We start from the raw sequence: 24,454 nt of genomic DNA, 5'->3' as shown, positions 1-24,454 counted from the left end.
CGAATTCTGTCAGGGGTCTTGCGTGTATCTCCAGACACGATGCATACCTTGACCTCATTGACTGCACGATTGTCGTGGGGTTTCTTCATGATGTGACCTGTAAATGTATGTACGCTCAATGCCAAAACCTTTGCTCTCGTGCGAGAGAGAGAGAGAGAGGAGAACTGCAAGTAGCTGAGTCTGTGATTGCGCACGAATCCAGATATGGTGTACGTTTACATCAACGGTGCTGCATTGAAATTCTGATGAGAGTTCATTGTTCAGTCCGTCTCGTCTGTCTTGCACGTGGGAGCGACGCGCAGCCGCAACCTCCGTCTCGCTCTGATGAAGGCTCGACGAGTGCCCCCCGCCTCCCAAGCGTCCAGACTCCGACAGTTCTTGCCCCTGTCTCTCTCTCTCACGACAGATCCCTCTTTCCCAGTGATTCCCACGGCAGCCCTCCCAGCACCATGGCCACAGAGCGACGGAGGCAACAGCCTGTCCATTCAGCAGCGACGTCAGACGAGCCAACCGTTCCCTCTCGACCGTCCCCTCCCGCGCACGCAAAATCACTAACCCTACTGTATGACGAGTTGGATCCGTGGCAAAAAGTCAGTGCGCCTGGAAAGAGTTGAAGAAGGCCCTGGAATGCACCTCTTATTTTCGCACAGGACAATTTTTTCATTCAAACCGGCTATAGGAGGCTGCAATACTCGTATCTAGGCTGCATCCGCTCTCTCGGCTACATCCACAATGAGACGGGGAACGTCTTTTCGCACCTTCTGGGAGCTTTGATTTTTATCGCATCCTTCTTCTTCACTTTTTCCTACGTCCTCGGCGAAGCAAAACTACTCTGGGGGGACATCATCTTCATTTCAATCTTCTTGTGCTCCGCCATCACCTGTCTTGGACTTTCGGCATTCTTTCATTTGGTGGTGTGTCATTCCCAGCATGTGTGTCGCATATGGAACAAAGCAGATTATGCAGGCATAGTGATACTGATCTGGTTAGCAAGATTACAGACGGCTCTTTCGCTGCTTGTCGCTCATACCTAAATCTGACGCTCTCACACCTAGCGGCAGCACCTATCCTTCCATCTACTATGGGCTGCAATGCTATCCAACGGAAAGAATAATATATCTGGTCGGGATTACCGTATTCGGAGCGGGAACGATGTATACGAGTTTGAGCAATCATTTCGCAACGCCCGAATATCGGATTATCCGGACTTCCAACTTTGTCGCTCTCGGTCTGTCGGCGATAATCCCAGTAGCTCACATAATGCATCTCCAAGGGGTACGATGCGAAATGCCGTGCAAAGCTCCTACTTTGGTCATGTGCGCGCTTCAGTGACTGAATCGGTCGTTTGTAGTTTACTCACACCAATTCCGCGGTGTCCTTCTGGTACCTTATTGCCATGGCGGCTTGCTACCTTATCGGCGCGTTCATTTACGCGAGTAGAGTTCCCGAAAGATGGTACCCTGGATCGTTCGACATTTGGGTAAGTGCCGCGCGGTGTCGTGGAGCGCATCATCGGCGCTTGGAAAACTCATCCGTCTATCAACAGGGCCATTCGCATCAAATATTTCACGTTCTCGTTGTGTCTGCGGCAATATTCCACTACTTCGGCCTCATTCGTGCATGCAAGTTCTGGCGAGAAACGAGCCCCACCTGCCCTTTATCAGGATGACATGGCGATTGACGCTTCCAGGTCACATTGGATGGCTTAGATAGAGGACAAGTATATTATCACGTAGTGAAGCCGTTATATAGATCGAAACAACGACTCAAGAAAGGCTTGTTGAAGAAACACACCCAAATAATCATGATTGAAAAGAATAAAAAACCGCTAATGAGAACATCCCACAATGGAACAGAAGCCCTCACAGTACAGCTTTATCAACGGTCACCGTTAGACGACCGTTCACGACATCGCTCACCGCGAGCGACCCAACAATGCCAGGAGCAGTTCCTAACGACACGGAAGTCTGTGACGAGTATACATCCTTTTTGCCGTCAGCCTGATTCTCGATCCGCATCGCTTCCATATATATCGCAAGGTTAGCCACTTCACTGGGCGCCGCCGCGACCGAAGAGGAGACCGCCTCACTCGGCTTGTGAGCTGGTTCTCGTGAGCTCTTCGGCCTGAGAGAGGAATCTTGCCCTTCAACAACGATGACGAAAATGTCGTCGCGAGCGAACCTTGGCGAGAACTGCGCGTCTATCCTCCACTTCTCGTCTGTTTCGGTCACGTCGAGTCGTTCGATGGGACATGGGATGGTCTCGATAATCGTCGATTTCTGCGTCGTTGCTTGAGCGCTGGTCTTATGCGCAGGCGGCTGGTGCGAAGCAGTCTTCACCGGACGTTGCGCGCGCGTTGCTGCTGCTTGATATGCCTGTGCATACTGGTCCTTTGACCTTTGATGACTTGCGGTGGTAGAATGTACCGGTGTCGGCGGCGACGCCATTGGATGCGACGCAACGTAACCGCCCTTCGCATGTGGCTTCTTGATGAAAGTCGACAACCGGCGAGAAGCCTGGAGATTCGGGTTCTCGGCTGCGGGTGCAGCAGGGGTGGACAGCGTCTGAAGCCGGGGACCGGAAAACTGAGTCACCGAGTACTGACTCACTTGTTGCTTTGCGGAAGGCATATGCATTGGGTAGGGATACGATGTCGAGTATCTACCGTATGAGCCTCCAGCGGCCTGGTGAGTCTGCGCGGATCGTTGTACCGGGCGCCCCATGCGAACAGGTCCATGCTGCGGATTCGTTGCGTACATCCCGTCCCTGGGCTGGAGCTCCGAACCCCGCGCGGGGGGTGGCGCAACCGTAAGGCAATTTGGAGCCGAGACCCGACGAGACATCAGGTAGTGAGCCGTTGGGATCATTTGAGGGAATGGAGGGGTAACTCGGCCGTATGCTGCTTCGAGTGACTTGCGCTGATCCGGCGGCAGCTTGGCTCCGTGGAGTAACGCAGGGACCGGCATCCAATAATGGAAGGAAGGAACGTTTCCGCGTATTTGGGGTGGGACTACTCGAGTTTGATCCGGATGCTGCTGATGTCTCGGAACCGATGGCGTCTGCTGTTGCTGCTGCTGCGGCGGCGGCGGCTGGTAGCTTCTCACATTTTGCTGTGGATGGCTCCGTTGTTGGTGGCTCGTAGACAACGGCTGCTCAACAGCCGTGGTGTTTGAGCGGGTGCCACGAGAGGAACTGACTCTGATTCCTTTTGCCAACGCCAGCTGCTCAGACTTCGCCGCGAGCTCGTCGAGGGTCAGCTTTTGGGATACTGGCGAGCTCAGCTTCTCAAACGGGGTATGCTTGTCGCTCAAGTTGTTCATAGTCGGATTTCTGCCAACAGAGGCCCTGGCGAGCACGGGTTGCGAACAGACTGGGACTGTCATGCCACTGGACTGAGGAGCTCGGTAGGAGCTCATTCGCAAGAATCAAGCGGAATGTACGTTCAATTGAAGGCGGGACGGGGTTTGCCGCTGTATTTGGGGCAGAAATCTGGTAGGAATACTGGCAGAAATAAGAGCAGTTTTGAAAGGACGGAAGAAAACGAACAGAAGGCCGACGTGGGCCTCAGAATATATGGGGCGACGTGCTGTTTACGGGAATTGGCTTTTTTTTCCAGGGCTGGGCGTGCTAATCTTGTGGGAAGGGCTCGGCGACGGATGGAAGCGTAACTTTAAATATGAAGATACCTTCCAGATGAGCCTGCTTTCACATTCCATTTCAGACGTCAGTGCTTCAGTTTCGCTGAAGCTTACGATGCTCCGCGGTTTCCGTTCCGATTGCCCCACCGCAGTAACTTTGCCCTAATCCCATTTGGCTTTCTTCCTGACAAATAAGCTCTGAACCTGAACGCGGCCAAGTCCTCTTGCACGAATGATGGATGCAGGTGGAAGAATGAGAAGGCGTTGCTTCACTCCAGTCCGGGGGAGCCGAAGACGACGCGCTGTCAGACGAAAACTCCGCCCACGCGCTGTCAAGATCTATCTATGACCAAACAAATCGAGCATACATCACATGCCGGAAAAGCTCGCCTAGCTCGCTGTTAATGAAGGGCAATTCTGGTGTTTGCTACGGAGTCTTTTCACAAGACCAGCTCTTTGCAGTAGTTCCCTAACCAAAATGCAAACCAGGTTCCCATAGCTCCAACGACTCTCGTGTCCTGTGTTCATGTCCAGATCCTACTGTAGTTGTCCGAAACACGCCTCTCGCGCATGCCGTGAGGAAATGACCAAGCCGTTCCCATGTTCCCCATCTTGCTAGAAATTTCATCTTTAACTGTTGTTAGCTGACTGTGGATATGCTCTCTGCTGAGGAAAACCTGGGCCGGGCAGAGGACAGCTTGTCCCCGCACTCGACTTTGCCGACCTCCGACGATGTCAAAAGGAGACACGACTTTAGGGCAGCCATACACCTCAGCGCACGGCCACGGCAAGACCAGCCCGAGGTGACGACAATTCGTCAACGCCTTTCTCTCCTAGGGCTCATATAGAAGCAGCTGTTACTAAATGTCTATCGAACCATTGTAGGCCCTGCACGGAGTAAAGTTTGGGTCACATCGACTTTGGACGCTGAGCCATGATGTTACGCATCCTGTGCGCGAACTGTATGGCTGCGAGAACGTAGTGCTCGCAACCAGGACACTAGATGAAACGCGAGGCGATGTAGGGTACATTCCCTCAACTTCTCTGCCTTTTCTTCGTTCTCATTCTATCTGTCCGGTCTCCCGCAGGTGTCTGTCCAACTCCAGCGAGTAGAAAGCGTCAATGCCATGGATATGAAGCTAGGCCAAGACTATGCAGGGGCTCCTAACAAAAACGGGTGCCCTTCTAGCATATCTTACAGCAGAGACCTGCTTTCAGGCATGTCGATGGACGAAGCGAGGTTAATGATAGCCAGAAGGATCTTTCATTCCTCTGTTTCCGACTAAATGCTAAACTCACAACAGAGAATTGATGTCTCTTTACTGCGAAGCTTTCGATCCCAGCGAGTCTTCTGCCCAAGCGTTAGCTCCGCTTTTCATTCGCGTCGCTCCCCCTGAGACGACAGAAGCATCCTACGTAGGGGTGCTGGGTCACGTTCGCGACGGTGCAAAGATATTCGTAAGCCACAATGTAGCAACAAAAGGTGTGTGGCGGGTTGCGAATAGAGTGGAAGTTATGCTGCGTTCTTCGTTATGCTCAGTTTTCTTCTCTAGGATGGGTGTCTCAAGAACCGGCAGAGGACTCGTCACAATTGCCCTCTTTGCAAGACGTAGTGGAGGACTATCAGCTATTCAGTGGAAACACGCAAGAGGTAAGATTCTATTGTCAGATATTCCCAGTGATAGGCCTCCTTCAATATATCCCTTGGCCTCATCATGATTGATCGATCGCCCAGACTGCTCTGAGGAACGTGGTTCAAGCAAGATATGACATCCTACGGGAAAGCCTCTTCAAGGCCGGTACCTTTCCGGCGACTAGGGACGTCCGAAGTGAAATCTGACAACGTATTGCTTTTAGACAACATCAGATGCGCCGATGAGTTCCATTGTGATGAATGCTGAGTGGGAGAATGCCGACAAGGTGCTGGGCGCCCCTCCGCCACTAGCTCGGATGACTTTGGTATGCTGGCTGTTTTGTAGCTTGCGACGTATCACTCTCTTATGCTCGACCTACAGAGGGTAAAGAGCGTGTATGGAGAGATCGACGCCGAAAACAACATCCCCACCAGCGCTCTTCGGGATCAACTTCTGCGGCTGGTGGAGTGGGATCGTGCGAGAACGGAGGATGACTGGAGTCCACCTACTCGGGGTACATCCGGTTCAAATATGGACGGAAGAATCACGCCCAACACGGTGGACGAGTGGCTGAAAGGTAGAGGGTGGTCTGTTCCTGTTGAAGCCTGCGACCCCTCTGATCATCTCGTACTGGTCACTAGATATCAAGGAGGAGGGCTTCACAGCACGTGCAACATCCTCCGACTCGAACGATACTACCTTTGATTTGGACGCATCCCAGACATTACCGCCACGGCAAGACCTTGATTTCGCGGAACGATTTTGGCTGTTCACGCAAGGTAGACTTTCTCACTTTTCGTTTCCTGAAAGGTCGCGCTGGCCAGGACAGCTGATCCTTTGGCAGGAACGACAACGTGTCGGGAGGACATCTTGATGGCCCTGAATGTGTTGATAGAAGAATTGGAGACGGGGAAACTCCAGCCTATGGTAAACCCGCATTTTCCACAGTGTCCGCGTTCCGCTCTGCTAATAGTCAACCCCAGGTCAACAAATCGAACCACTGCAGCTTCGCACGAGTCATACGAGACTGTTACAAGCTTCTTCGCATGCAAACCGCACCAGATTTCGACGAACAGAAAGAGTCGATAAGTCGGACCTTCGACTACTGGCTTGAACAACCGTTGGAACTTATGGTCGAAACTGGAATTTGGAAACTTAAGCGGGACTATTGCTTCCACTTGCTCAGTAACGAGCTTGCGAGTTGGGAGGAATTGGATGGTTATATCGACGCTGCCCTTCCTCTTGAGGATCAAGTGACGCGATTACGGCGCCTGCATCGGGTGGTAGAGCTGTTGAGTCTAGTGAAGGCCAACGTCTTGCAGATGCCAGTGGAAGCTATGCGGATGTTGATTCAGTCGTCGCTGCGGTATTACTTCCATGAAGCGTCCGCAGTGTCATCCGAAGGCGAGGAAATGGGAAACATCGATCCCACGACTACCGTCGTATACAACCTAGCTTTGCCACGATTTGCCAGTGCTGGATACAAAGCACTTTCTGGCATGGTTGCAGGGTACGTTGCCGCTGCCCATACTCATTTTTCCCCGATCTGACACATCTCACTCATAACGTGCGCAGGTTTGAGCCCTCCTCCTGGAAGATGACAACTGCACCTGTAGCAGCAGCAGCTCACAAAGGAAGCAAGCCGACCGATGTAACAACGACCTATCCAACGTACACAGTCCAGTTTGACCGCTCCGACACTTTGGCCGACGATGTACCATACGTCACAGGGGCCGCCGTGGGTAGTGTGGAGTTTGAAGAGCAGCAGCTTGAGGCGCTCACTGAGAGAATGTTAAGGCAAGGTAGCAACAAATGGCGTATGCTTGTCGCTACGGCGGTGGCATGCTGAGGCTTAGTGAAGCGCGGCGTAGACATCAGGACTGGGTCAGATGAAGCGTTGCTGTCGATAGTACATACTTCCTACAGAACCTTCAGCTCCATTTTTTAAACATCGCCGGTTTCGGTCCCGGTCCGCTATGAAAAAGACGCTCACCTCCCACGTTATTCACATTTGCCCAGTGGGGAATCTGGACATCCGACATCGGACAATGACTTCGTCGTTCATTGTTTGACATGCAAGCCCTCGGGGTCAAATGGATTCACTCAAGATAGGTCAAAAACATGAGAAATCTATAAGCCCGCCATGTATATATATATACGTACATTAGGCACCTTTGTGCAAAACTGTAGACCCACGCAGACATAGCAGGAACGTAGGGTGAGGCAGGAGTCGAAGGCGGCCGCATGGCCCCTTCAATATCATGCGGTAAAAGGATCATCGGAACCTCGCCCGGAACCGAGCAACTCCCTTACCCTAGCGTCTAGCTCCCTTATCAGGCGATCTTCCCTCGTATATACGCCAGTGCTGAGTAAGGAATCGCGCTCGCCAGCCAGTCGTTCCACCTCCGCGAGGACACCGGCGTCAAGCTTCGGCCGTGGTGGTGCGGCGGCGGCTTCTGCTGCATCCAGATGCTCGCGTCGATCGTACGTAGGTCCTCTATCATCTGGCCGCGACGAGCTTTGCCCTATCACGTCTTTGGAGCCTTTGCTCGTCCGCAGTTTCAGTTCCTCCAAACCGCGCTTGATGTCGCTCAGGATATCGTGCTCCAGCTCTGATGGTTGCGCACGGACGTGGGCAGGCTGCTGGTCTCCGCCGCGGCCACCGGAGAGAGGGTTTTCCTTTTGATCCAGGCGTCGCTCGACATCTTCCGTCCACCGCTTCCGGCACGCAGCAAGCTCTTTGAGTGCGCGAACCCACTGCCCCTTGTAGTATCGCCTGCCCCGTTTCTCTTCCGTCAGTTTCGCCTCGGATTGCGATAAACTCTTTTCGAGCATTTGCACGCGGTGTTGGAGAGAGCCGGGGGTGGGTTCCGCCATGAGGGTACGTTTGAGATCGGCCAGCGTCTCCTGGGCTTCCGCCAGCCGCCTTTTCGCCACCTGTTCGCCAGCTATCGCTTCGTCCCGTTGACGCTGATAGTCCGCCCCACGTCCCTTTTCCACTTGTAAGCGATGTTTGTACTCATCTGCTATTCTCCTTGCCCCGTCCCTCGCTTCATCAACCACCCTTCGCGACTCACGCTCAATCTCATCCCTCCTCTGCTCCCATGCCAGCTCAGCCTCCTTCAATTTGCGATCCCTAGTCTCAAGCTGCTCAGCCAGATCCTGCAGTTTCTGCTCAAACGTTCGAAACTCCTCCACTTTCCGCTTCACATCGCTCTCGCGCTCGCGTTCACGTGCGGTCCATTCGCGAGCGAGTTGGTCCAGAAGCTCCTTTTCGCGGGTTCGGAGGTGGATGCGGAATTTGCGCTCTTCTTCGGCGCGCCAGAGTTCGTGTTCGAGAGCTACTTTGTATTCCGAGGTGGAGTGGAGGGAGGTGAGGGCCGGGCTGTTGTGGCTGAGGCTCGGTGCGACGCTTGCGGAGATGCTGGAGTGGGAATAGGTTCGTGGTTTGCGACGGCTTGTATCGGAGGGCGTTGGTGAAACTTGGGGCGAACGCGATTCGGGAACCGCCGGCTGGTGTTGTTGAACCCGAGTCTCTGACGTGACATGTGCCTCATCGACCGGACCGAAGTCTTCCAAAGCAAGGATCAAGCGAAGGTCCGCAACCTTTTTGATCAAGCCGCCCGGCTCAGGCGATACAATCGCCCATTTGTCCAGACTCCTCAATTTGGCTTTCGCACCGATCCCGATCCCAATGCCAACCTCTTCCTCCGCTTCGCGTTGCTTCCACACTTCCGCAAGATCAACGTGGGCACTGCCTATTATCAAGTCCCTGGCGAACTTATCCCTCTCCCACATCTCAACCACTAGTGGAATCGCTTCCAAGTAGGTTTGCAGGCGGTCCGGGGCCATAACGAATTCGAAAGCGCAGAACGCGTGTGGTAATAAAATCTCGTGATGTGATTTGGCAATGGTGACGGGCGGACGGGTAAGTACCGGCGATGTGCTGCCGAATGGAGGATAGGTATATTTCAAATATATGCTGGAGCTTTTCAGTTGAAAGTCGCGGACTGAGCGAAGATCGATTGAGAAGCGGTATTGCTGCCACGGAGTTAAAGGGTCCAGCCCACTGCGAGGGCTTGCAGCGTTTGTACCACTGATTCCTAGCGTCCTCGCCGGAGAGGATTGCGGCCGTGCAGCTGGTTCCCGCGGACGACCAGCCGTACTCCGTATCGGTGGGCTGTGTGCAACTGGTCGTATTATGGGCGACATGATAGACATGTCTGGTGGTGCCGATCTGTCGTCGTGAGGTGTCGTGGCCCGAACAGGTGGGTCTTCCCCAACAAGAAGGGTATCTTCCTTCAAGCCCGCAAGATTTGTCATTGCGTTTATCTCATCCGTCTCTGCAGGCTGAGGGCGGTGTCCGTGTTCGATCGACATTGAAAGTCCCAAGCTAGGTCTTTTCCCCCGTGAAGACAGTGGTAGCTCCTGCCTCAGGCTGTACATATTGTACATTCTTTCCACTGTGCGGAAACTGCCCTCCAGCTTGGAATGCCCGTCGTCTGCACCTTCCTGTAATGGCCCCAGTGGAACGTCTGCAAAACCTAAAATCTGATCCCCACAGCACAGATAGATCGTCAATCCAGAGAGCTCCCGAATGAATGAACGAATATCGTCTTCAGACCCTCTCAGTCGCATGGAGATGAGCTCGGGTTGAATATTTGCTTCCCTCAGTTGGTTGAATGCTTCGCTTTTGATTTCGTCTCCCAAAAGGTAGAATGTGAAGTAGTATCTCCTGGCATCTCCAGTTCCGTCCAGCTGTTTCGTTCCGCCTGACCCTTCCCCCAATGCGACATTTTCAAGCGAGCGACTGTGTGAAAGTGCGTGATCTGGCAGCAGATCCAGGTTTTCAGCAAAAGCTATCGTGATGCATAACGTCCAGAGTGAGTCGCCGTGCCCGACTTGCCAGTACCCATCATCCGCGAGGTTCACACCTATGCTGAACGCCGGGGTCGGGGGTATTATTGACGATTTTGTCGTGATGACGGGGACTGGAAGGGTTGCCTTCTTCTTCTGCTCTGCTTTTGGTTTCTCCCGCATCCTCTTCGGGCTACCAGAGCCCGGAGGTCCGCTCATCCGCGGCGACCGCCCCTCCAGAAACTCTGCTTCGTCCTGATCCACTCTCGGAGCGCCCTTGGGCTTTACAGCAAAGATCAACTTGATCTCCGGCCTAAATGGGCCTGAGTACTTTGCGTTGACCAGTGGGTGCCACTCCTCTCGCTCCATACCGCTGGACGGCGCAGCTCGCAGCTCAAGGACAAGATATCCTAGGGAATGCCGCGCGTTTGTCGAAGTCACAGAGTACACTACCAGTTTCAGTGCCGCGCGCTGCGATCTCAGATAGCTGAGCGCCTTTGTATCTATGTCCCAGGCAAGCTCGGTGTCGAAGATTGGGTTGGTGGAGTGGTCGACAGGCTCGGTCGATAGGATTTCGTTGTTGAACTGACATTGTATGTAGACTTTTGCGTTTGGCTTCTTCATGAGATACTGTCCTAGAGGCTAATATTAGTGAGGGGCATGTGGCGAGGAAACCTGTGCTTTTTTACCTTCCAGAACCGTCACGACGACAGTGTGCTCTGGCGGCCTGGCCATCTTGACGCGTGAGACAATCCCCGACTTCTACCCGAGTTACAGGACAACCCGCTCGAGAGCAGAAGAGCCGATAGTGTGCAGACACACTGGGATGCGGGACTCGCCTCCGACCGACCAAGCGAGCGAGACCAACGAGTGCAGATAGTGTGGTCTTGGGGGGGGGGGGGGGGGGGGGTTTCGCCGTGTCGCTTTGTCGAACTGCAGCGAGACTGTGAGCGTTTGCACAAGCCACCCGCAGCAACGCAGAAGAGGCAGGACGCGACGCGACGCTTTTTGGACGAGAGGAAACCCGAGAGGAAACCACAAGCGGGACAGACGGACAGCATCGGGACTTCAAAGGCAAGTTGGGAAAGTGCGCCGCCCGCCATAATACAGTACGATACGATACAACCATGCCGCACTATGTCGTGGGCCTGACCCTCACTCCCACTCCCACTCCCTCCGCCAACTCCCTGCACGCGACGTTGGAGACCCTCTCGGGAGCAGCAGCAGCTTTCACACCTCCCGTGCAAGTTCTCGCCTCAAAGTCCCTGGACGACGTTCTCCTTCTCGAATGCACCGTGCCCTTGTCAGATGACGACGCCATGGTCTCTCTCTTCGAATCCCTCTCCTATGTCTCCGAAGCAGAAATCTATGTCACGGCTCCTTGTCGAGTTCCGATAGGGACGTGGACGACAGACTCACTAGTGGCGCGCGAAGACAGGGGTGAAACTGTAGACGCCTTTTTTGAGCGCACGGGCGTACTCGTGTACAAGGAAGCGATTCCGATCGAGCGTATTGACGCCGTGCGCGCATTCGTAGATACGCAAATCGAAAAGGCACACGCGGCGTTATCCAAACGATACCCGGCCATCAACGTGGGTGAAGAGCAGTTTGCATTCAAGGAGATTGGCAGCCGAGGAGGGAACCGCTTCGACTTGATTCTGCAGGCAGATGAAAGTCCTCTCGCTGTCAAGCAGATTGCGCAGGAGGGTCCATGGGTCCCCCTAGTCAGACGGGCATTACGTTTGCCGGAAGATGGATCGGACGTTCCGTGCTTGATCTCCGTCGTTTACTCCCTCCCTGGAGCTGATGCCCAGAGCTGGCACGCAGATGGAGTTCCCTCCACGCCACCATATGCAGTATGTGTGTTCGTGCCGTTGATTGATCTGGATGCGGATACTGGATGCACACAATTTTGGCCGGGATCACACAAGGACAAGGCCCTTCTCGGTTTTGGCGTAGCTGCCGAGGTATGCGGATCGACAATGGACGGAATGTTGAAAAGGGGAGGAGGATTGATCTATGACTACGGCGTATTGCATAGGGGGTTGGGAAACGGGAGTTATCTTAGACGCCCAGTATTGCAGATTGTCTATCACCAGCCAGGATGGCGAGATAGGAAGAATTACGGTGATAAATCTCTATTCCAATGCATATTGCCGGTTTAAGAAGGGATGTGAATCGTTTCCGAGAGTCTTGACCATAGAACATGGAGACTATGCTATTCTTCTGGCGTGTTTGATACTACGCCGCGTGCCAGCGTGCGTTGGCAACGACTTAGGATGTAACGAACATGCAATCCTTATGCCTGGACATGGACATGGCGCAGAGCTTTCTCTCCATGTGAGCCTGGCACCTCCCCCTCCCTCCCCCTCACACCCCGTAGCCCCTATAACACGACATGCCCTGCGAACAGATAGCGCTTTGGCTAAACCGGTTGCGATTGGGTATGGAGACGGTGGAAATGGCGAGCGGCGTTTGGTAAGTTGTTTTCCCGCGTCGGAGAAGGTCGAGAGGTCCTCGTGCAGAGTTCGACCCAACGTCATGTTCATCTTAAGTAGCTTCCTATCTATCGCTGTATATCTCTCCCCCTCTGATCAATCAGAGTGCGCGTATAGAAACGCACTACTCTCCAGCTCATCTATTCAACGTCTCTTGATCGCCCGGCTCGAGCACTACTTATACCGGGATTTCAAGGTTCCGTCGTGCCATGCTCCCAGTAATACTTGAGAGGTACGTATTCCAGAAAATTCCGACGAAGTTTATGTATGGCAACCTCCATCCGGCAGGGACAAAGCGGAATCCCAACACGTTAGCGGCGGGCCAGACCAGAGTTCCGTTAATGATGACTTCTTTGAACCGTTTCTGCAGTCGATCCACTGGCGGCTGTCCATCTAGTAGCGCGGACGATGAAAGGAACAGGAACACGAACGGTGGGAAAATAGTTACTTGTGAAGTGGCCGACTTTCGGATCGAGTTCCAAAGCGTTGGTTGGGGTCCCCAAAAGCGATCGATAGCTCTAAACCCGTAGAGAAAGTATGGACCATGGAGGAAAGCGCCCAGAATGGCGAACTTGCTTGTCCTCGTCCAATCGATGTCTACGTCCCGCCAGGTCGTCGGTGCATTCTTGTCGTCTAGCGACGATAGGGTGCTGACGGTGCTCGGTGCGGTGGGTTGAGGAACAATGTGCTGGCTAAGGAGGTCGCCTCCTGTGAACAAGACGCCCGAGGTCAGCGAGGCACGAATAAGGGGATGCATAGTGCCAGGTTCCTCAAGCTGCCTGCGGGCCGCTATTTCCGACGTGGAGAAGTTGGAACGTTGAAATTGAGGAGGTTGAGGTTGAAGCCAGGGTTGAAGCCGAAAGAAGACCAAAAGAAGACGAAGGAACGGAAGCCGCTCTGGAAGCCGCTACTCCTCGAGACTCCTCTAACCTGAAAACTCACTCCTTCGCACTGTACGTATTCAAGAAGACGCTTAGAACACACTCCAGTCGCTCCACTCCTAAGCCCACATACCGACAATGGCTTGGTACACATACGTCGGTGCCATGCTGGCAAGGTGAGAACAGGAGTCGTTTCAACTCTGGTGGAAGTTTCACGGCCTGCGTCGTTCCCTAACCCCTACTCCCCCTTATCAAGCAACTTCATGAGGCCCGGAAAACACGGCCTCAACGAGGAGGCCCTCCAGAGCTACGCTACCCACGGCGTGCTGGTCTGGCTCATGTACTTTTACATCAAGTATATGGAGGGAAAGGATGCTATCTGGCCGTTTGTGGGCGCTTTTGCCGCCACCGCTTGCGCGTGAGTTTCACTGGAAGGGGAGCCGGGAACCTGTGCAGCTACGGACCAGCTTCGAGGGTGCTCTCGTCCGAGTGCTTATGCGCTTTTTGCAGGTGGCTGGCTTTCAACTACGCTTTCGGTCTCGTGAACTTGAGGAAGGGCAACACTGAAAAGGACCCTGACTCGGTGACTCGGTAAGTCTCCGGGGCCGGCCTTTTCCAATCTCCCGTGAATCTCGCACATCAACTCACCCCCACTCCGCAACCAACAGCGCCTGGGACGACGGCCCACATCTCACCCCCGTCCAGCGCGCCATCCGCGAAGCCAGTTCCATCCTAACCGGCTTCGCGACACAATGGGCCCAGGTCCAATCCATCTACATCCTCGCATTCCTCGGCGGATTCTGCGTCGTTGGATATGGATTTTACATTGTGGAGTGCGAGAGAGAGGTTGGATGGGTTGAGATGATGGAGCATATCAAGGCGAAGGGGAATGGCATTTCGGTTGATGCTGCTGGTGGTCACAGTAAGGAGGGTGAGAAGACGACGACCGGTGGGCAGAAGGCAAATGGGAAGAAGAACAAGTAGGGAAGCTCGGACCACACTTAACATCTGAAGATTTTGGACAACGTTCGTTACCTACGACAGGCGTAGTGCTCTTCCACATTTTAGACTACTTTCCTTTTCCTTACCTCAGTTATCTTTACCGCATCATATTGCATTCATTAAAGCTTATCCACTAGAATAGCAATAGGAATCATAATCTGCAGGCAGTTATGACCCTTGGATTCATATTGCATAAATCGCGCCCCTGCCGATGAAGTTATTGTGCCGGTTGTACACGCAGATTGCGAAATCGGCGACTGGCATTCACGCAAAGTCCTGGTGTTTATATACATTCGCAAACAAAACTTCTATGTACAGTGCAAAAAGAAAGACGTTGCGCGGAGATGTCTACGCAGTTATCTGACCTGCGGGTTCTAGCCTAGATATAGATGGGTTCTATCAAATGGTACGCATGACGAAAAATTTAGACCTCGTTGACAGCTGTTCACTCAATCATGGTCCTCCCCCGAACACCTCAACGCAAACTCCGAAGCCTTCTTCATCCACCACCCCTCCCCATACCGATGCACATCATCCGCCGCCGCCAGCAAACGTGGCTCAATGATCTGGGCGATTCGGTCCATATCGGGGTCAACGGCCGGTGTAGCTGCAGCCGGCTGACTGTGCATGGACGCCTGTACAGGCAATACAGGCAGGGCCGGGAATGGGGCGTCGAGAACGGAGGGTGCGAGGGGGTGAGGTAACGGAGGTGGGTGGGAGCCGGAGTTGACGAGGGCTGTTAGCGAGGATTGCGGGGAGGTGGCGGTTGCGGAGAGTGGGGACATTGCTGTTGGGGAGATGAGGGTTGGTGAGAGTTGTTGGTGCTGATGAGGTTGGATGGGGACGAGCGAAGAAAGGGTTGCGGAGGAGTAACTTGGCGGTGAGATGACGGCAGGCGCGTTTACCGACGTTGGGTTGGACGATATAGCGCCAGCGGGCAGTTGAATGGTGGACGGTGCCGATGACATGTAGACGGCGTCGGATAGTGCGGACACCGGCGGCGGAACCGAAGGCGTCAGGGGCGGAGACCCGTATACCATCGCTGTGATTGATGGTGCGACCAGGGGCGCTTCCCACGTATACGACTCGACGTACTTCATGTACTTGGCGAGAACTTGACAAAGAGTGCGGTACTTGTCAAAGTTGATCAGCGGGGCTTGGTCTGGTATATCCTCATCGTCACCGCGCGACGGATTTCCTGCGGGTGTTTCGATGCCGTTGTGCTCCGGTGCGGCTTTCATGGGCGCAATCTGGTTCGAGGGGTCCATATCCGCGGAACCGACGAGGATACGTTCGACATATTGTGGATTTCCCTCGACAATGAAAGTGACGTCCTTCATGACAACAGGGAAGAACGGAACGACGCCCGTTCCGTCCGGTCCATCTCCAACAACCCCGTTTTCGTCAATAGCTTTACGCAGCTCCCGCATGTTTCCGCTAACGTCCAGCAACTTTTCCAGAGTCTTCAATTTATCCATGAGGTCTTTCGGTATAGCGTCCCAAGTGTGTTTCAATCTTTGCACGGCAGGTGATTGCAACGCGAGGAGAATGAACAAGGGGGTGTGGAAGTTCCGATGGGATCGGCAGTACAGGGCAACGGTGATGAGCTTCTCCAGCAACTTGCGTCGCAGCTTCTTCGGTGCCAATGTGCAGAGCTCTAAGCAAATCCAATTCCTGATCATATCAGACCGTTTGGCGAACCAGTCGATCCTTCGCCCTCTGTCCTCTCCCTTTCCATCCGCTACGTCCCTTCCCAAATGCAATTTGGCAACATAATCTGCGATCGTGATGCTTCGGAATGCACGGACATCCGCCATGGTGAGGTACTTGGCAAGCTGTGCCGCCTCGAAATTCAAAAGCGGCGATGTTTCTGGTAGCATCTGCTGCAGCGACGTGGGGAACGGGCTCGCCGAAAGGGATGGGAGTTGATTGTTTGCCAACATGATGATTCCGCGGGGCGCTTGATTCAGTCTCGTTGACAACGACATGGCCTGGGCCGTAGCCACCCTGCGAATCCTGCGAACCTCGCCAATGAACCCCTCCTCGCTCTCGACTGCGCTGAGGAAATCTTCCAAAGTTTCTCGAAGCGACACATCTTCTTCGAAATCCTCAAACCGCAGTCGTACCCATCTCGACAGCACAGAAAGCACTTTAACCCTGATAGGTCGTCTCCATGTCGCGCAGTAGTCGATCTCGAGCTCAGTCGCGCCTGGAGGCGCCTCGAAGTAGAAGCGGGCGATCAGATTGACCAGCAAGTCCCGAGATGGTATGTAAAACGGGTGATTCTCGAGGAACATGTCGACGAACTCCAAGTCTTGCGAGTTCTCCTCGGCTAATCGCGCAACGAGCTTTTCCAGTGTGCCTGCTGCGATCTCGAGCTTTCCGTTGACCATGTCCATTACCAGGACATCGCTACCTTCCTCGCACAACAGCAGCCGATTCCCACGCACAAGAATGAACTCCTGTGTGCCCTTGTCGACCTCCTCATCGGTCACCGGCGCAGACGAGAAGCGTCCTTGGTCGAGTACCCCAATCTGCGTGCCCGTGCTGTCAAACGTGGGAATGCGTTGAACAGCCCTATATCGCAGGGTCTTCATCGTCTGGAATGCATTGTCGAGGAGTCCGTCCGCCCGAGTCTCGGTCTGACTCTCCGAGCGGGACAAGAGTTGCTCCGTCGCATTGGCTTCTCCACCTAACGGGTCACTCTCCTCGGCAACGGCGCCCTCCCAGTCTTTCAGATCCGTCAAGGCAAGATTTTCCATCATTCTGGACCACCGATCCCCCTCCTTCCTCTTGTACGGTTGTTCCGGATCCGACGGTAACCTCGTTACCCACGTGTCTGACCTTAATCGCCGGGCAGAGGACATGGACGACCCGGATCCATGACGGGTATGGCGGGACCGCACGGGTTGCGAGGATGGCACTTTCGAGTTGGAAGGCTTGATCGATGGAACTGAAAATCCAGGCTCCGGCGGTTGCCCTGCCTGCGAATCCTTTGGTGGCAGTGGCGGTGGATCTATTTCCAGGTTTTCGTTCGTCTATTGACGCATTCAGAATTGCAAGTTGTTGAGCATCAAAGGCATGTATGCCGGAATGCCTATCGTTATTCTCACCTTCAATACAGCGAACGTATCTCCAAGAAGATCGGTTGTATCCAACCAGCCAAGCGATATTTCCGGCAACTTTGGGGGATCGGACCTCGACATTGACCTCTCGCGAGTACCCGTAGTAGACCGTTCCACCAAAGGTGTGAGAACGGATCCCAGACCATGATCGAACGAGCGCGATCGTGGGACGTCCACGCTGGAAAGGACAGACCCTTCGAAGCCGGGCCCATATGCAGCGTTAGTTTGGCGCCGCGGGGTCTCCACACTTCTGTGCCGTCGTTGTAATGTGTCGATTAGAGTGGAGGTGCGGAAAGGCTGTGGGACATCCGCTGCAGGGCCCAACATGACATCGTCTGTACTCGGGTATACGTAAGACGTGTGGAAGGAAGGACTGGAACGGCCCTCCTCGGCATCATCGCCTTGGGACGAATGCGATCCCTTGGTTAAGTGAGAGATGCGACGTATAAATTTGGCCCCAAAGGATTTTGACTTTGCGGGGGCATCGGAAGCATCTTTATTTTTCGTGAGATCAGCATCTTCGTCGAATTGATCCTCCTGCGAGACAGAATTGCGGGGCGAATCAGGCGGTGATAGGTATGACGAGTTGCTCAAGCGAGCAGAAGGATCTTCAGGTTTTTTTGGCAGAGTAAGTACAAATGTCCGACAAGGCACATGCGAAAGGCCCGGAACTCACCCTTCTCCGGTGGCTGTGGAATCGTGCCATTTTTGAAGTTCAGAAAGCTCTCCAACGCATCGACCAAGTGTCCCGCACTGGCCAGTACATTGGCATACCCTTGCTTTGCGTCCTGCCAGCTGGTACCGCCGGCGGTCGATTCGATCAAACGCTCGATTTGCGACACAATCGTTGAAGACGCTCGCTCGACTGCTTGAAGTAATGTTTGGGATGACGAAGGTTCTACTGTCGTTTCATTCTGGTTAGCGAGAATGCCTTCCAATAGAGCAGAGCACGTCAACGAGGCTTGTCTGAGTCGGGCAGCAAGCGTATGTGAGGCGGCGGGGTATGAAGGAAGTATAAGGAGGTGAGGAACGTGGACGATGATGGATAGAAGATTTTCTTGGAGTTGCAGTAGGGCGTCGTCCAGGGTCAGCCAGAAGCTGGGAACCACGTAAACAGACGGTGGACTGCCTTTTGCCTGTTCACGGATGCGCTTTAGGGCCGCGAGCGTGCTTTTCGCCTCGGACGGCAGGACCACTGGGATGTTGACGAGAATAACCTGTTCGTCGGTCCCCCCACTTGGCTCTATAACCTGTCGCACAGTCACGCTCGTTATGAGGCTGTTGCTGTCGACTATGACTGGGAGTGGTCGCGATGCTGAGATAGCCGCCGGCGAGGTGGCGGACATGCCTTTCCCTTGCGACTCGCGAGGTCGTATTCCGAGGGAGAGTGGGTCGTAACTAGTACCCCGCCTCAGACCAAACCTTGGTGGTCAACCGGCACTTACGGGACAGAACAGAGCGTGGGAAATGGTGATAGATACTGGGAAGTCGTTCGGGCGAGGACGCTTGCTCTCGTCCCTCTTGGTTTTCCCTCGCCGTGTCCAACGCTTTCGTGATGAATCGACTTGATGGCTCAACCGACGGCCTAAATCGTCCTTGACCGAGGATCCGGTCCTCCATCACTTGAATGAAACAGGAGGGTACCGAAACCCAAAAGGACCAGGCCCAAGCTGTGTCACACATGCAAATGACCACACAAAGAAAGAGAAAGGACGCTTTTTTTAATCTTGGAGTTGAGTCACGCGTGGCACAATTATATTCCGCTTCATGACATCATCACTCAGGTGCTGGAAATACGTCACTGACGGTTTCCAACTTTTCCAAACAAGCCGAAGCGCACATTGGAGGATGCCGAAACGACATCCACAGCGATCGAGTCCCAGGGAATCGGCGGTATGGACTGTACTACTGTATGATATGTACGAGTATCGTAGTGTAGGGAGGCTGATGAGCGAGGCCATGCGGAAAAGAGGGATGACCATGATTAGAAGGGGCAAGCCACATTTGGGGGGGCAGCGCATCATGTCCCAAACGGGTCGATTGACGCGTGCGGCTCCTCCTATTCACCACCCCAAACCAAAAACACACATAAGGACCTCCTTCCCTCCCGTTTCCCCAGAAACCTCAGAAACTTTGAAGCAATTCGTATTCGTATTAGGATAAGGGAACCCGAGAAAGCACTAGCCAGTTTAGCAGCACTGACCACAACCCAAACTCACAGTCACCCATAGAAGAGAATGACCACGGCAGCCGAACGCGACCTCGGGTCAGAAACCCTCGGCCGTACCCCAACCCAATTTATCAACCGCCACGGCGGCAATAATGTCTCTGAGACGCCCGGTTCACCTACGGGCAGCGATTCGGGGGCGTTGCCTCCGTCTCCGAGCGATATCCTCCTCGTCCGCTACGCAGGTTGGCTGACGCTGGTCCGCTCGCTGATCACCCAGTTCGAAGACCAGTCGACCTTGGAGAAGTACATGGTCCAGACTCACACAAAGTCCGTCAAGGATTGGACGTCTCACCCTTTGCGCGACATTGAATCGGCTTTCAACCCGGAGCAGACCGGATCTTCCACCAAATCAACCTCTGGTGTCCACAACCTTACGAAAGAGATCCGGGACTCCAACAGCAAACTGGCTTCTGATCACGACGCATTGTACAAAGTCCTTGCGTCGCAGACTCTCCCTGCGTTGAAGACGATTGAGAAGGATGTGCATCAGAGGATGGGAGCAATGATGCAGGAGGAGAAGGATCGGAGGAAGGAAAAGGACAAGGACGAGAGGGAATTGAGGCATCTGATCAAGGACTTGAAGAAGGCCCTCAGCGCAGCACGAGGCACCGTTGACATCCAGCCTTGGGCTGCCGGAGACCCGTGGTTGATCAACATTGCTATTCAGCGCCATCTTGCCGACGCGAACCTCAAATACCGCAGTCACACCTCCACTCTGGAAGGCATCGAGCAGAGCTTTGGTGTTTGGGAGAAGAACCTGATCAACAACCTCAAATCGGCTCTCCTCGCCTACACTTCTCTTGACCCGACCGTCATCTTGGCTGGGTCGGCTGGCCACACACAAAACGTTGCTCTGAGCCCCACCGCCAACCTGCATCGCGCGATTCAAGCCATCGAAGCCGAGAAAGAATGGGAAATGTACCGCTCAACGCAGCTGGCGCGCACCATCCCCCCAACCGGCGAACAATCTGCGACAGAGCGCGAGGCGTTCATGCACGACTACCCCGGCGCCGACGACCCGCTCGTGCAGCTAGTGAAGGAAGGTCCCATGCAGCGGAAATCCAAGATTCTCAAAAAGTGGCATGAGAAGTGGTACTGCCTCACAGCTGCCGGCTGGTTGCATGAGTTCGAAGACAGGCCCAACATCGACACAACCGCCGCCTCCTCTCACCACTCCCACCTCCACGTTCGCCCGCCGCCCAAGATGAGCCTTTGGTTGAGGCAGTGCACCATGACCGAAATGGGCATGGGCGGCAAAATCAGCGCTGCAGAGTTCCACCTCGCCCACGTCAACCCGCACTCCTTGGTCCTTGGCCGCAAACACCACACCTACAAGTACTCGACCAACAGCGTGTCCGACTCGACCGCGTGGTTCACCGCCATCGCCCCGCACGCCAACAGACGTCCCTCAGAGCCAAACTCGCACGGAGGGTCTTTCGTCGGAGTACCTATCGCGGCAGGAGCGGCAGCCGCCGAACAACCGGCCGCTACGTCCACTCTGGGCCGCAACAACACCGCCGCTCGTCGCCACTCCATCGCAACAACCTCGACCGCCTCCTCCATCGCTGAAGAGGAACAGCAGAGATTGCCCCGCTCATCTACCGTCAAGACCAACGAACCCTCGTCCCCACTTTACCCTACCGCCAACGACGAGCTGCCTGCTACCCACACGACCTCAGCAGGCGCTGCACCAACCCCGGCTATCCCTTCCCCATCCCCGGCTAGGAAGAGCCGCGAGCATCTCCAGGCGCCTTACGAACCTAGCGCTGCCGCTCAGCAGCCCGCGTATGCTACTACCGGCGCCGCGCCGGCGGCTGACGCCCCGCATGTTGAGAAGAGGGAGATGCCTGTTGTCGCGCAATAAGTGTGCATCAAAACCGGAGGCGAGCATCGTCAGAAAGGAATTACAAATCACCTCCTTTTGGCAACTCCCTCCGGAGTTCATTTGAGTTTTGTCTTCAGATCTTCTATCCATTTTTGCCCGTCGGCTGTTGGGAAAAGCTACGGCTTGCCAATTTTTTCCTCTTGTAGTTTACTTTGGAATGTACTTAGGAATGTATAAACAAAAGTTTTGCCACGCCTCATAAATACATTGAAATTTTTGCACCCTGCATCTTATAGACAGGTCAATTCTGGCTGTTCATCCACAAATATACGACACAGCTTACTGGCATTGGCTGTTATCTATCCTGCTAGCCTAGTCCATCTCAGCTGGGTAAGGAATGGGTGAATGTCTGTTTACTCTGCAGTCAAAATGTTACGCATGTCCTACTCCAGCTCAAACGCACAACTACAAAAATGGTGATTCAGACGCATCGAATGTTTAAGCAAACTTTATGCCCTGGGCCAAAGGCAAGGCACCGCTGTAGTTGATGGTGCTGTAGGTCGAGAACCGAAAAGCATAAGTGGAAGAGACGACGTAAGTACATGATGCAAAAACCAAGAAACAAAGATAAACCTACCAAGTCTGCCTCCTCATATACTGCTTCCACGCATCACTCCCCGACTCCCTGCCACCCCCCGTCTCCTTCTCACCCCCAAACGCGCCTCCAATCTCGGCGCCGTTGGTAGGGATGTTGACGTTGACGATCCCACAGTCGGAGCCTGAGGGGCCCGTCCACCTGAAGACGTTGGAGAGGGATTGGGTGAAGATGGAGGAGGAGAGGCCTTGGTTGACCGAGTTGTTTTGGGCGATCGCGTCGTCGAGGGAGGTGACTTTGATTGTGTGGAGGATCTGAAGGTTGGAGGATTAGAATCAGCGTCCAGACACGTCGGAATGGGGAGGCGTTCCCAAAACTTACGGGGACAAAGATCTCGTTTTGGACCACCGAGGCAGACCCGTCGATGCTCGTGATCGTAGGCTCCACGAAGTTGCCTTCCCTCTTCAAGACCTTTCCGCCCCTCAGAATCTTTCCACCCTGGTCCTTCACAGCCTCAATACCGTCCTTGAACAGCTGCACAGCGTGCTTGGTGTGCAGCGGTCCGCAGAGAGTGGTAGACTCAAGCGGGTCGCCAATCGGGACCTGGTCGTAAGCCTTTGTGAGACGCTCGATGAACTGGTCGTGAATCTTCTCGTGGAGGAACAGACGGCGGGTGGTGGTGCATCGCTGGCCGGCGGTGCCGACTGCTGCAAACAGGACAGAGCGGACGGCGAGCTCAATGTCGGCGTCGTCCATGACGACAATGGCGTTGTTGCCCCCGAGTTCCAAAAGGCTCTTTCCGAACCGCTCCTGCACGGTCAAGCCGACCTGTCGGCCGACGGCGGTCGAGCCGGTGAAGGACAGCATGTTCACGCGGCGATCTTTGGCCATGGCCTCGCCGACGTCGGCGCCACCGGACACCAGGGAGCAAAGCTCCCCAGGGAGGTTGTTGCGCTCCAGGACGCGTTCGAGGATCTTGGTCACTGCCACCGAGCAAAGGTTCGTGGTTGGTGCACCCTTCCAAACGACCGCGTTACCGCACACCAGACTGATTGCGCTGTTCCATCCGTACACAGCGACCTAAGGAAGGAATGTAAGCAATGGCCAGCAGAACTCAGTGTCGTCAAGGTGCGCTACTTACGGGAAAGTTGAACGCAGAGATCACACCGACGGTACCCAATGGGTTCCACACCTCCTTCATGAAGTGTCCTGGGCCTATGTTCATGTAGTGTGAGAAAACGATTCACCCTAGGCATACGTTCGTCAACAACCCACTCACGTTCTGATGGAATCACACTGCCGCCAATTTGCCGGCTGAGTCCAAGAGCATAGTCGCAGATGTCGATGTACTCTGGAGACGAGGGAATGCCGTTAGCATGGATTGCTGGGCTCAGAATTCTCCAGGTGAAGCTTCACACCCACCTTGCACCTCTCCGACACCCTCAGGCAGAATCTTCCCCATCTCGAGCGACACAAGGTACCCCAAAGCCTGCTTGTGTTGTTCAAGCTCCTCCCTCATTTGACGGACAATCTCTCCACGCTTGGGCATAGGGGTCTGTACACCACGTCACATCGATTGTTAGAAGTCCCCTACTGGCACACGCCCGTAAACTCCAGCGACAGGACAACATACCTCGCGCCATGCAGGCTTAACTTTCTCAATCTTCTCCAGAGCGGCTCGCAGGTCCTTGGCGGTACCTGTCCGGACGCTGGCGATGATTTTGTTGGTGGCGGGGTTGATAGACTCAACGACCTGGTCACGTAAACAACGGCGGGTCATTCTTGGGCTCTTCTCGAACTTCAACCATTAAGTCTTCCTTACCGGTCCACTTCCACCCCATTTTCCCGTAAACACGCCGTCGTTCTCAGCGCCGAGGCCCAGCGACTTGAGTATAGAGGCGTGCTTTGTGAATTCGTCGCCGTCGCCCTTTGTTGCGAAGGCGCGGGCGAAGAGAGCGTATGTGGGGCGGGACCGCAGAGGGACTGCCGCGGCCGATGTGCGGAGGAGGGACAGCATGCTTGAGAAAGAAAACGGTGATAGTGCGGGTGTGTTAAATTATGGACGACGGCTGCAGCGAGGGCTGTCGTTTTGAGGTCGGGAAAAAGCCCGTCGTCTTTTTTGGAGTTCAGACTGGAAGGTCATTGAGGTCATTTGAGACGGAAACGCGC

The 24,454-nt window shown here is 54.3% G+C and overlaps 10 protein-coding genes across 10 annotated transcripts; 5 read left to right on the top strand and 5 right to left on the bottom strand.

Annotated features, from left to right (window-relative positions):
• Positions 1–269: 269 nt before the first annotated feature.
• Positions 270–1,766, top strand: EV422DRAFT_73804 (hemolysin-III related-domain-containing protein). Its single transcript, XM_053074358.1, has 5 exons — positions 270–590; positions 651–985; positions 1,056–1,275; positions 1,352–1,480; positions 1,547–1,766. The coding sequence occupies exons 1-5, from the start codon at positions 450–452 to the stop codon at positions 1,667–1,669; spliced, it is 948 nt and encodes a 315-aa protein (XP_052925236.1). The 5' UTR covers positions 270–449; the 3' UTR covers positions 1,670–1,766.
• On the bottom strand, positions 1,711–3,726 carry EV422DRAFT_73802 (uncharacterized protein). The gene has a single exon (XM_053074357.1). The coding sequence runs from the start codon at positions 3,414–3,416 to the stop codon at positions 1,863–1,865; it is 1,554 nt and encodes a 517-aa protein (XP_052925235.1). The 5' UTR covers positions 3,417–3,726; the 3' UTR covers positions 1,711–1,862.
• A 301-nt stretch (positions 3,727–4,027) lies between these two features.
• EV422DRAFT_73718 (uncharacterized protein) lies at positions 4,028–7,246 on the top strand. The gene is made up of 12 exons (XM_053074356.1): positions 4,028–4,441; positions 4,524–4,658; positions 4,727–4,878; positions 4,943–5,121; positions 5,192–5,289; positions 5,374–5,433; positions 5,496–5,597; positions 5,654–5,849; positions 5,914–6,051; positions 6,117–6,199; positions 6,256–6,782; positions 6,848–7,246. The coding sequence occupies exons 1-12, from the start codon at positions 4,295–4,297 to the stop codon at positions 7,119–7,121; spliced, it is 2,091 nt and encodes a 696-aa protein (XP_052925234.1). The 5' UTR covers positions 4,028–4,294; the 3' UTR covers positions 7,122–7,246.
• A 285-nt stretch (positions 7,247–7,531) lies between these two features.
• On the bottom strand, positions 7,532–10,864 carry EV422DRAFT_567933 (Cep120 protein-domain-containing protein; the record flags this gene model as incomplete). Its single annotated transcript, XM_053072593.1, has 2 exons — positions 7,532–10,764; positions 10,819–10,864. 2 exons carry the CDS (start codon positions 10,862–10,864, stop codon positions 7,532–7,534), a joined length of 3,279 nt encoding a protein of 1,092 aa, XP_052925233.1.
• Positions 10,865–11,021: 157 nt separating this feature from the next.
• Positions 11,022–12,506, top strand: EV422DRAFT_531124 (uncharacterized protein). Its single transcript, XM_053070449.1, has one exon. It carries the CDS (start codon positions 11,257–11,259, stop codon positions 12,292–12,294), a length of 1,038 nt encoding a protein of 345 aa, XP_052925232.1. The 5' UTR covers positions 11,022–11,256; the 3' UTR covers positions 12,295–12,506.
• EV422DRAFT_531123 (uncharacterized protein) lies at positions 12,507–13,468 on the bottom strand. Its single transcript, XM_053070448.1, has one exon. It carries the CDS (start codon positions 13,382–13,384, stop codon positions 12,806–12,808), a length of 579 nt encoding a protein of 192 aa, XP_052925231.1. The 5' UTR covers positions 13,385–13,468; the 3' UTR covers positions 12,507–12,805.
• Positions 13,469–13,515: 47 nt separating this feature from the next.
• Positions 13,516–14,689, top strand: EV422DRAFT_73680 (uncharacterized protein). Its single transcript, XM_053074355.1, has 4 exons — positions 13,516–13,684; positions 13,765–13,926; positions 14,019–14,099; positions 14,177–14,689. Exons 1-4 carry the CDS (start codon positions 13,647–13,649, stop codon positions 14,490–14,492), a joined length of 597 nt encoding a protein of 198 aa, XP_052925230.1. The 5' UTR covers positions 13,516–13,646; the 3' UTR covers positions 14,493–14,689.
• Position 14,690: 1 nt separating this feature from the next.
• On the bottom strand, positions 14,691–19,210 carry EV422DRAFT_73665 (ras guanine nucleotide exchange factor domain-containing protein). The gene is made up of 3 exons (XM_053074354.1): positions 18,312–19,210; positions 17,624–18,243; positions 14,691–17,548 (listed from the first exon to the last, which is right to left on the bottom strand). Exons 1-3 carry the CDS (start codon positions 18,979–18,981, stop codon positions 14,960–14,962), a joined length of 3,879 nt encoding a protein of 1,292 aa, XP_052925229.1. The 5' UTR covers positions 18,982–19,210; the 3' UTR covers positions 14,691–14,959.
• A 662-nt stretch (positions 19,211–19,872) lies between these two features.
• EV422DRAFT_506741 (uncharacterized protein) lies at positions 19,873–21,729 on the top strand (the record flags this gene model as incomplete). Its single annotated transcript, XM_053068589.1, has 1 exon — positions 19,873–21,729. One exon carries the CDS (start codon positions 19,873–19,875, stop codon positions 21,727–21,729), a length of 1,857 nt encoding a protein of 618 aa, XP_052925228.1.
• A 229-nt stretch (positions 21,730–21,958) lies between these two features.
• On the bottom strand, positions 21,959–24,420 carry EV422DRAFT_73624 (Aldehyde/histidinol dehydrogenase). The gene is made up of 8 exons (XM_053074353.1): positions 24,108–24,420; positions 23,919–24,038; positions 23,708–23,840; positions 23,565–23,636; positions 23,427–23,500; positions 22,667–23,365; positions 22,328–22,599; positions 21,959–22,243 (listed from the first exon to the last, which is right to left on the bottom strand). The coding sequence occupies exons 1-8, from the start codon at positions 24,300–24,302 to the stop codon at positions 22,189–22,191; spliced, it is 1,620 nt and encodes a 539-aa protein (XP_052925227.1). The 5' UTR covers positions 24,303–24,420; the 3' UTR covers positions 21,959–22,188.
• Between the last annotated feature and the right edge of the window lie 34 nt (positions 24,421–24,454).

This window comes from Fimicolochytrium jonesii, assembly GCF_025526975.1.
Source record: "Fimicolochytrium jonesii strain JEL569 chromosome Unknown EV422scaffold_13, whole genome shotgun sequence".
Lineage (NCBI taxonomy): Eukaryota > Fungi > Chytridiomycota > Chytridiomycetes > Spizellomycetales > Powellomycetaceae > Fimicolochytrium > Fimicolochytrium jonesii.
This window is presented reverse-complemented; position numbering and strand designations above follow the sequence as displayed.

Coding starts and splice junctions, on each gene's coding strand:
- EV422DRAFT_73624 (XM_053074353.1), bottom strand. CDS start 24,302: ATGCTGTCCCTCCTCCGCACATCGGCCGCGGCAGTCCCTCTGCGGTCC. Junction 23,366..23,426: donor TCTCTGCGTTCAACTTTCCC/GTAAGTAGCGCA, acceptor TTCCTTCCTTAG/GTCGCTGTGTACGGATGGAA. Junction 22,244..22,327: donor TATATGAGGAGGCAGACTTG/GTAGGTTTATCT, acceptor CTCGACCTACAG/CACCATCAACTACAGCGGTG.
- EV422DRAFT_73680 (XM_053074355.1), top strand. CDS start 13,647: ATGGCTTGGTACACATACGTCGGTGCCATGCTGGCAAG. Junction 13,685..13,764: donor GTCGGTGCCATGCTGGCAAG/GTGAGAACAGGA, acceptor CCCCTTATCAAG/CAACTTCATGAGGCCCGGAA. Junction 13,927..14,018: donor TTTGCCGCCACCGCTTGCGC/GTGAGTTTCACT, acceptor CGCTTTTTGCAG/GTGGCTGGCTTTCAACTACG.
- EV422DRAFT_73665 (XM_053074354.1), bottom strand. CDS start 18,981: ATGTCCGCCACCTCGCCGGCGGCTATCTCAGCATCGCGACCACTCCCA. Junction 18,244..18,311: donor TCCACAGCCACCGGAGAAGG/GTGAGTTCCGGG, acceptor AAAAACCTGAAG/ATCCTTCTGCTCGCTTGAGC. Junction 17,549..17,623: donor ATACGTTCGCTGTATTGAAG/GTGAGAATAACG, acceptor ATGCGTCAATAG/ACGAACGAAAACCTGGAAAT.
- EV422DRAFT_73804 (XM_053074358.1), top strand. CDS start 450: ATGGCCACAGAGCGACGGAGGCAACAGCCTGTCCATTCAGCAGCGACG. Junction 1,276..1,351: donor ACATAATGCATCTCCAAGGG/GTACGATGCGAA, acceptor GGTCGTTTGTAG/TTTACTCACACCAATTCCGC. Junction 1,481..1,546: donor CTGGATCGTTCGACATTTGG/GTAAGTGCCGCG, acceptor GTCTATCAACAG/GGCCATTCGCATCAAATATT.
- EV422DRAFT_73802 (XM_053074357.1), bottom strand. CDS start 3,416: ATGAGCTCCTACCGAGCTCCTCAGTCCAGTGGCATGACAGTCCCAGTC.
- EV422DRAFT_531124 (XM_053070449.1), top strand. CDS start 11,257: ATGCCGCACTATGTCGTGGGCCTGACCCTCACTCCCACTCCCACTCCC.
- EV422DRAFT_73718 (XM_053074356.1), top strand. CDS start 4,295: ATGCTCTCTGCTGAGGAAAACCTGGGCCGGGCAGAGGACAGCTTGTCC. Junction 5,850..5,913: donor GGTGGACGAGTGGCTGAAAG/GTAGAGGGTGGT, acceptor ACTGGTCACTAG/ATATCAAGGAGGAGGGCTTC. Junction 6,052..6,116: donor ATTTTGGCTGTTCACGCAAG/GTAGACTTTCTC, acceptor ATCCTTTGGCAG/GAACGACAACGTGTCGGGAG.
- EV422DRAFT_531123 (XM_053070448.1), bottom strand. CDS start 13,384: ATGCATCCCCTTATTCGTGCCTCGCTGACCTCGGGCGTCTTGTTCACA.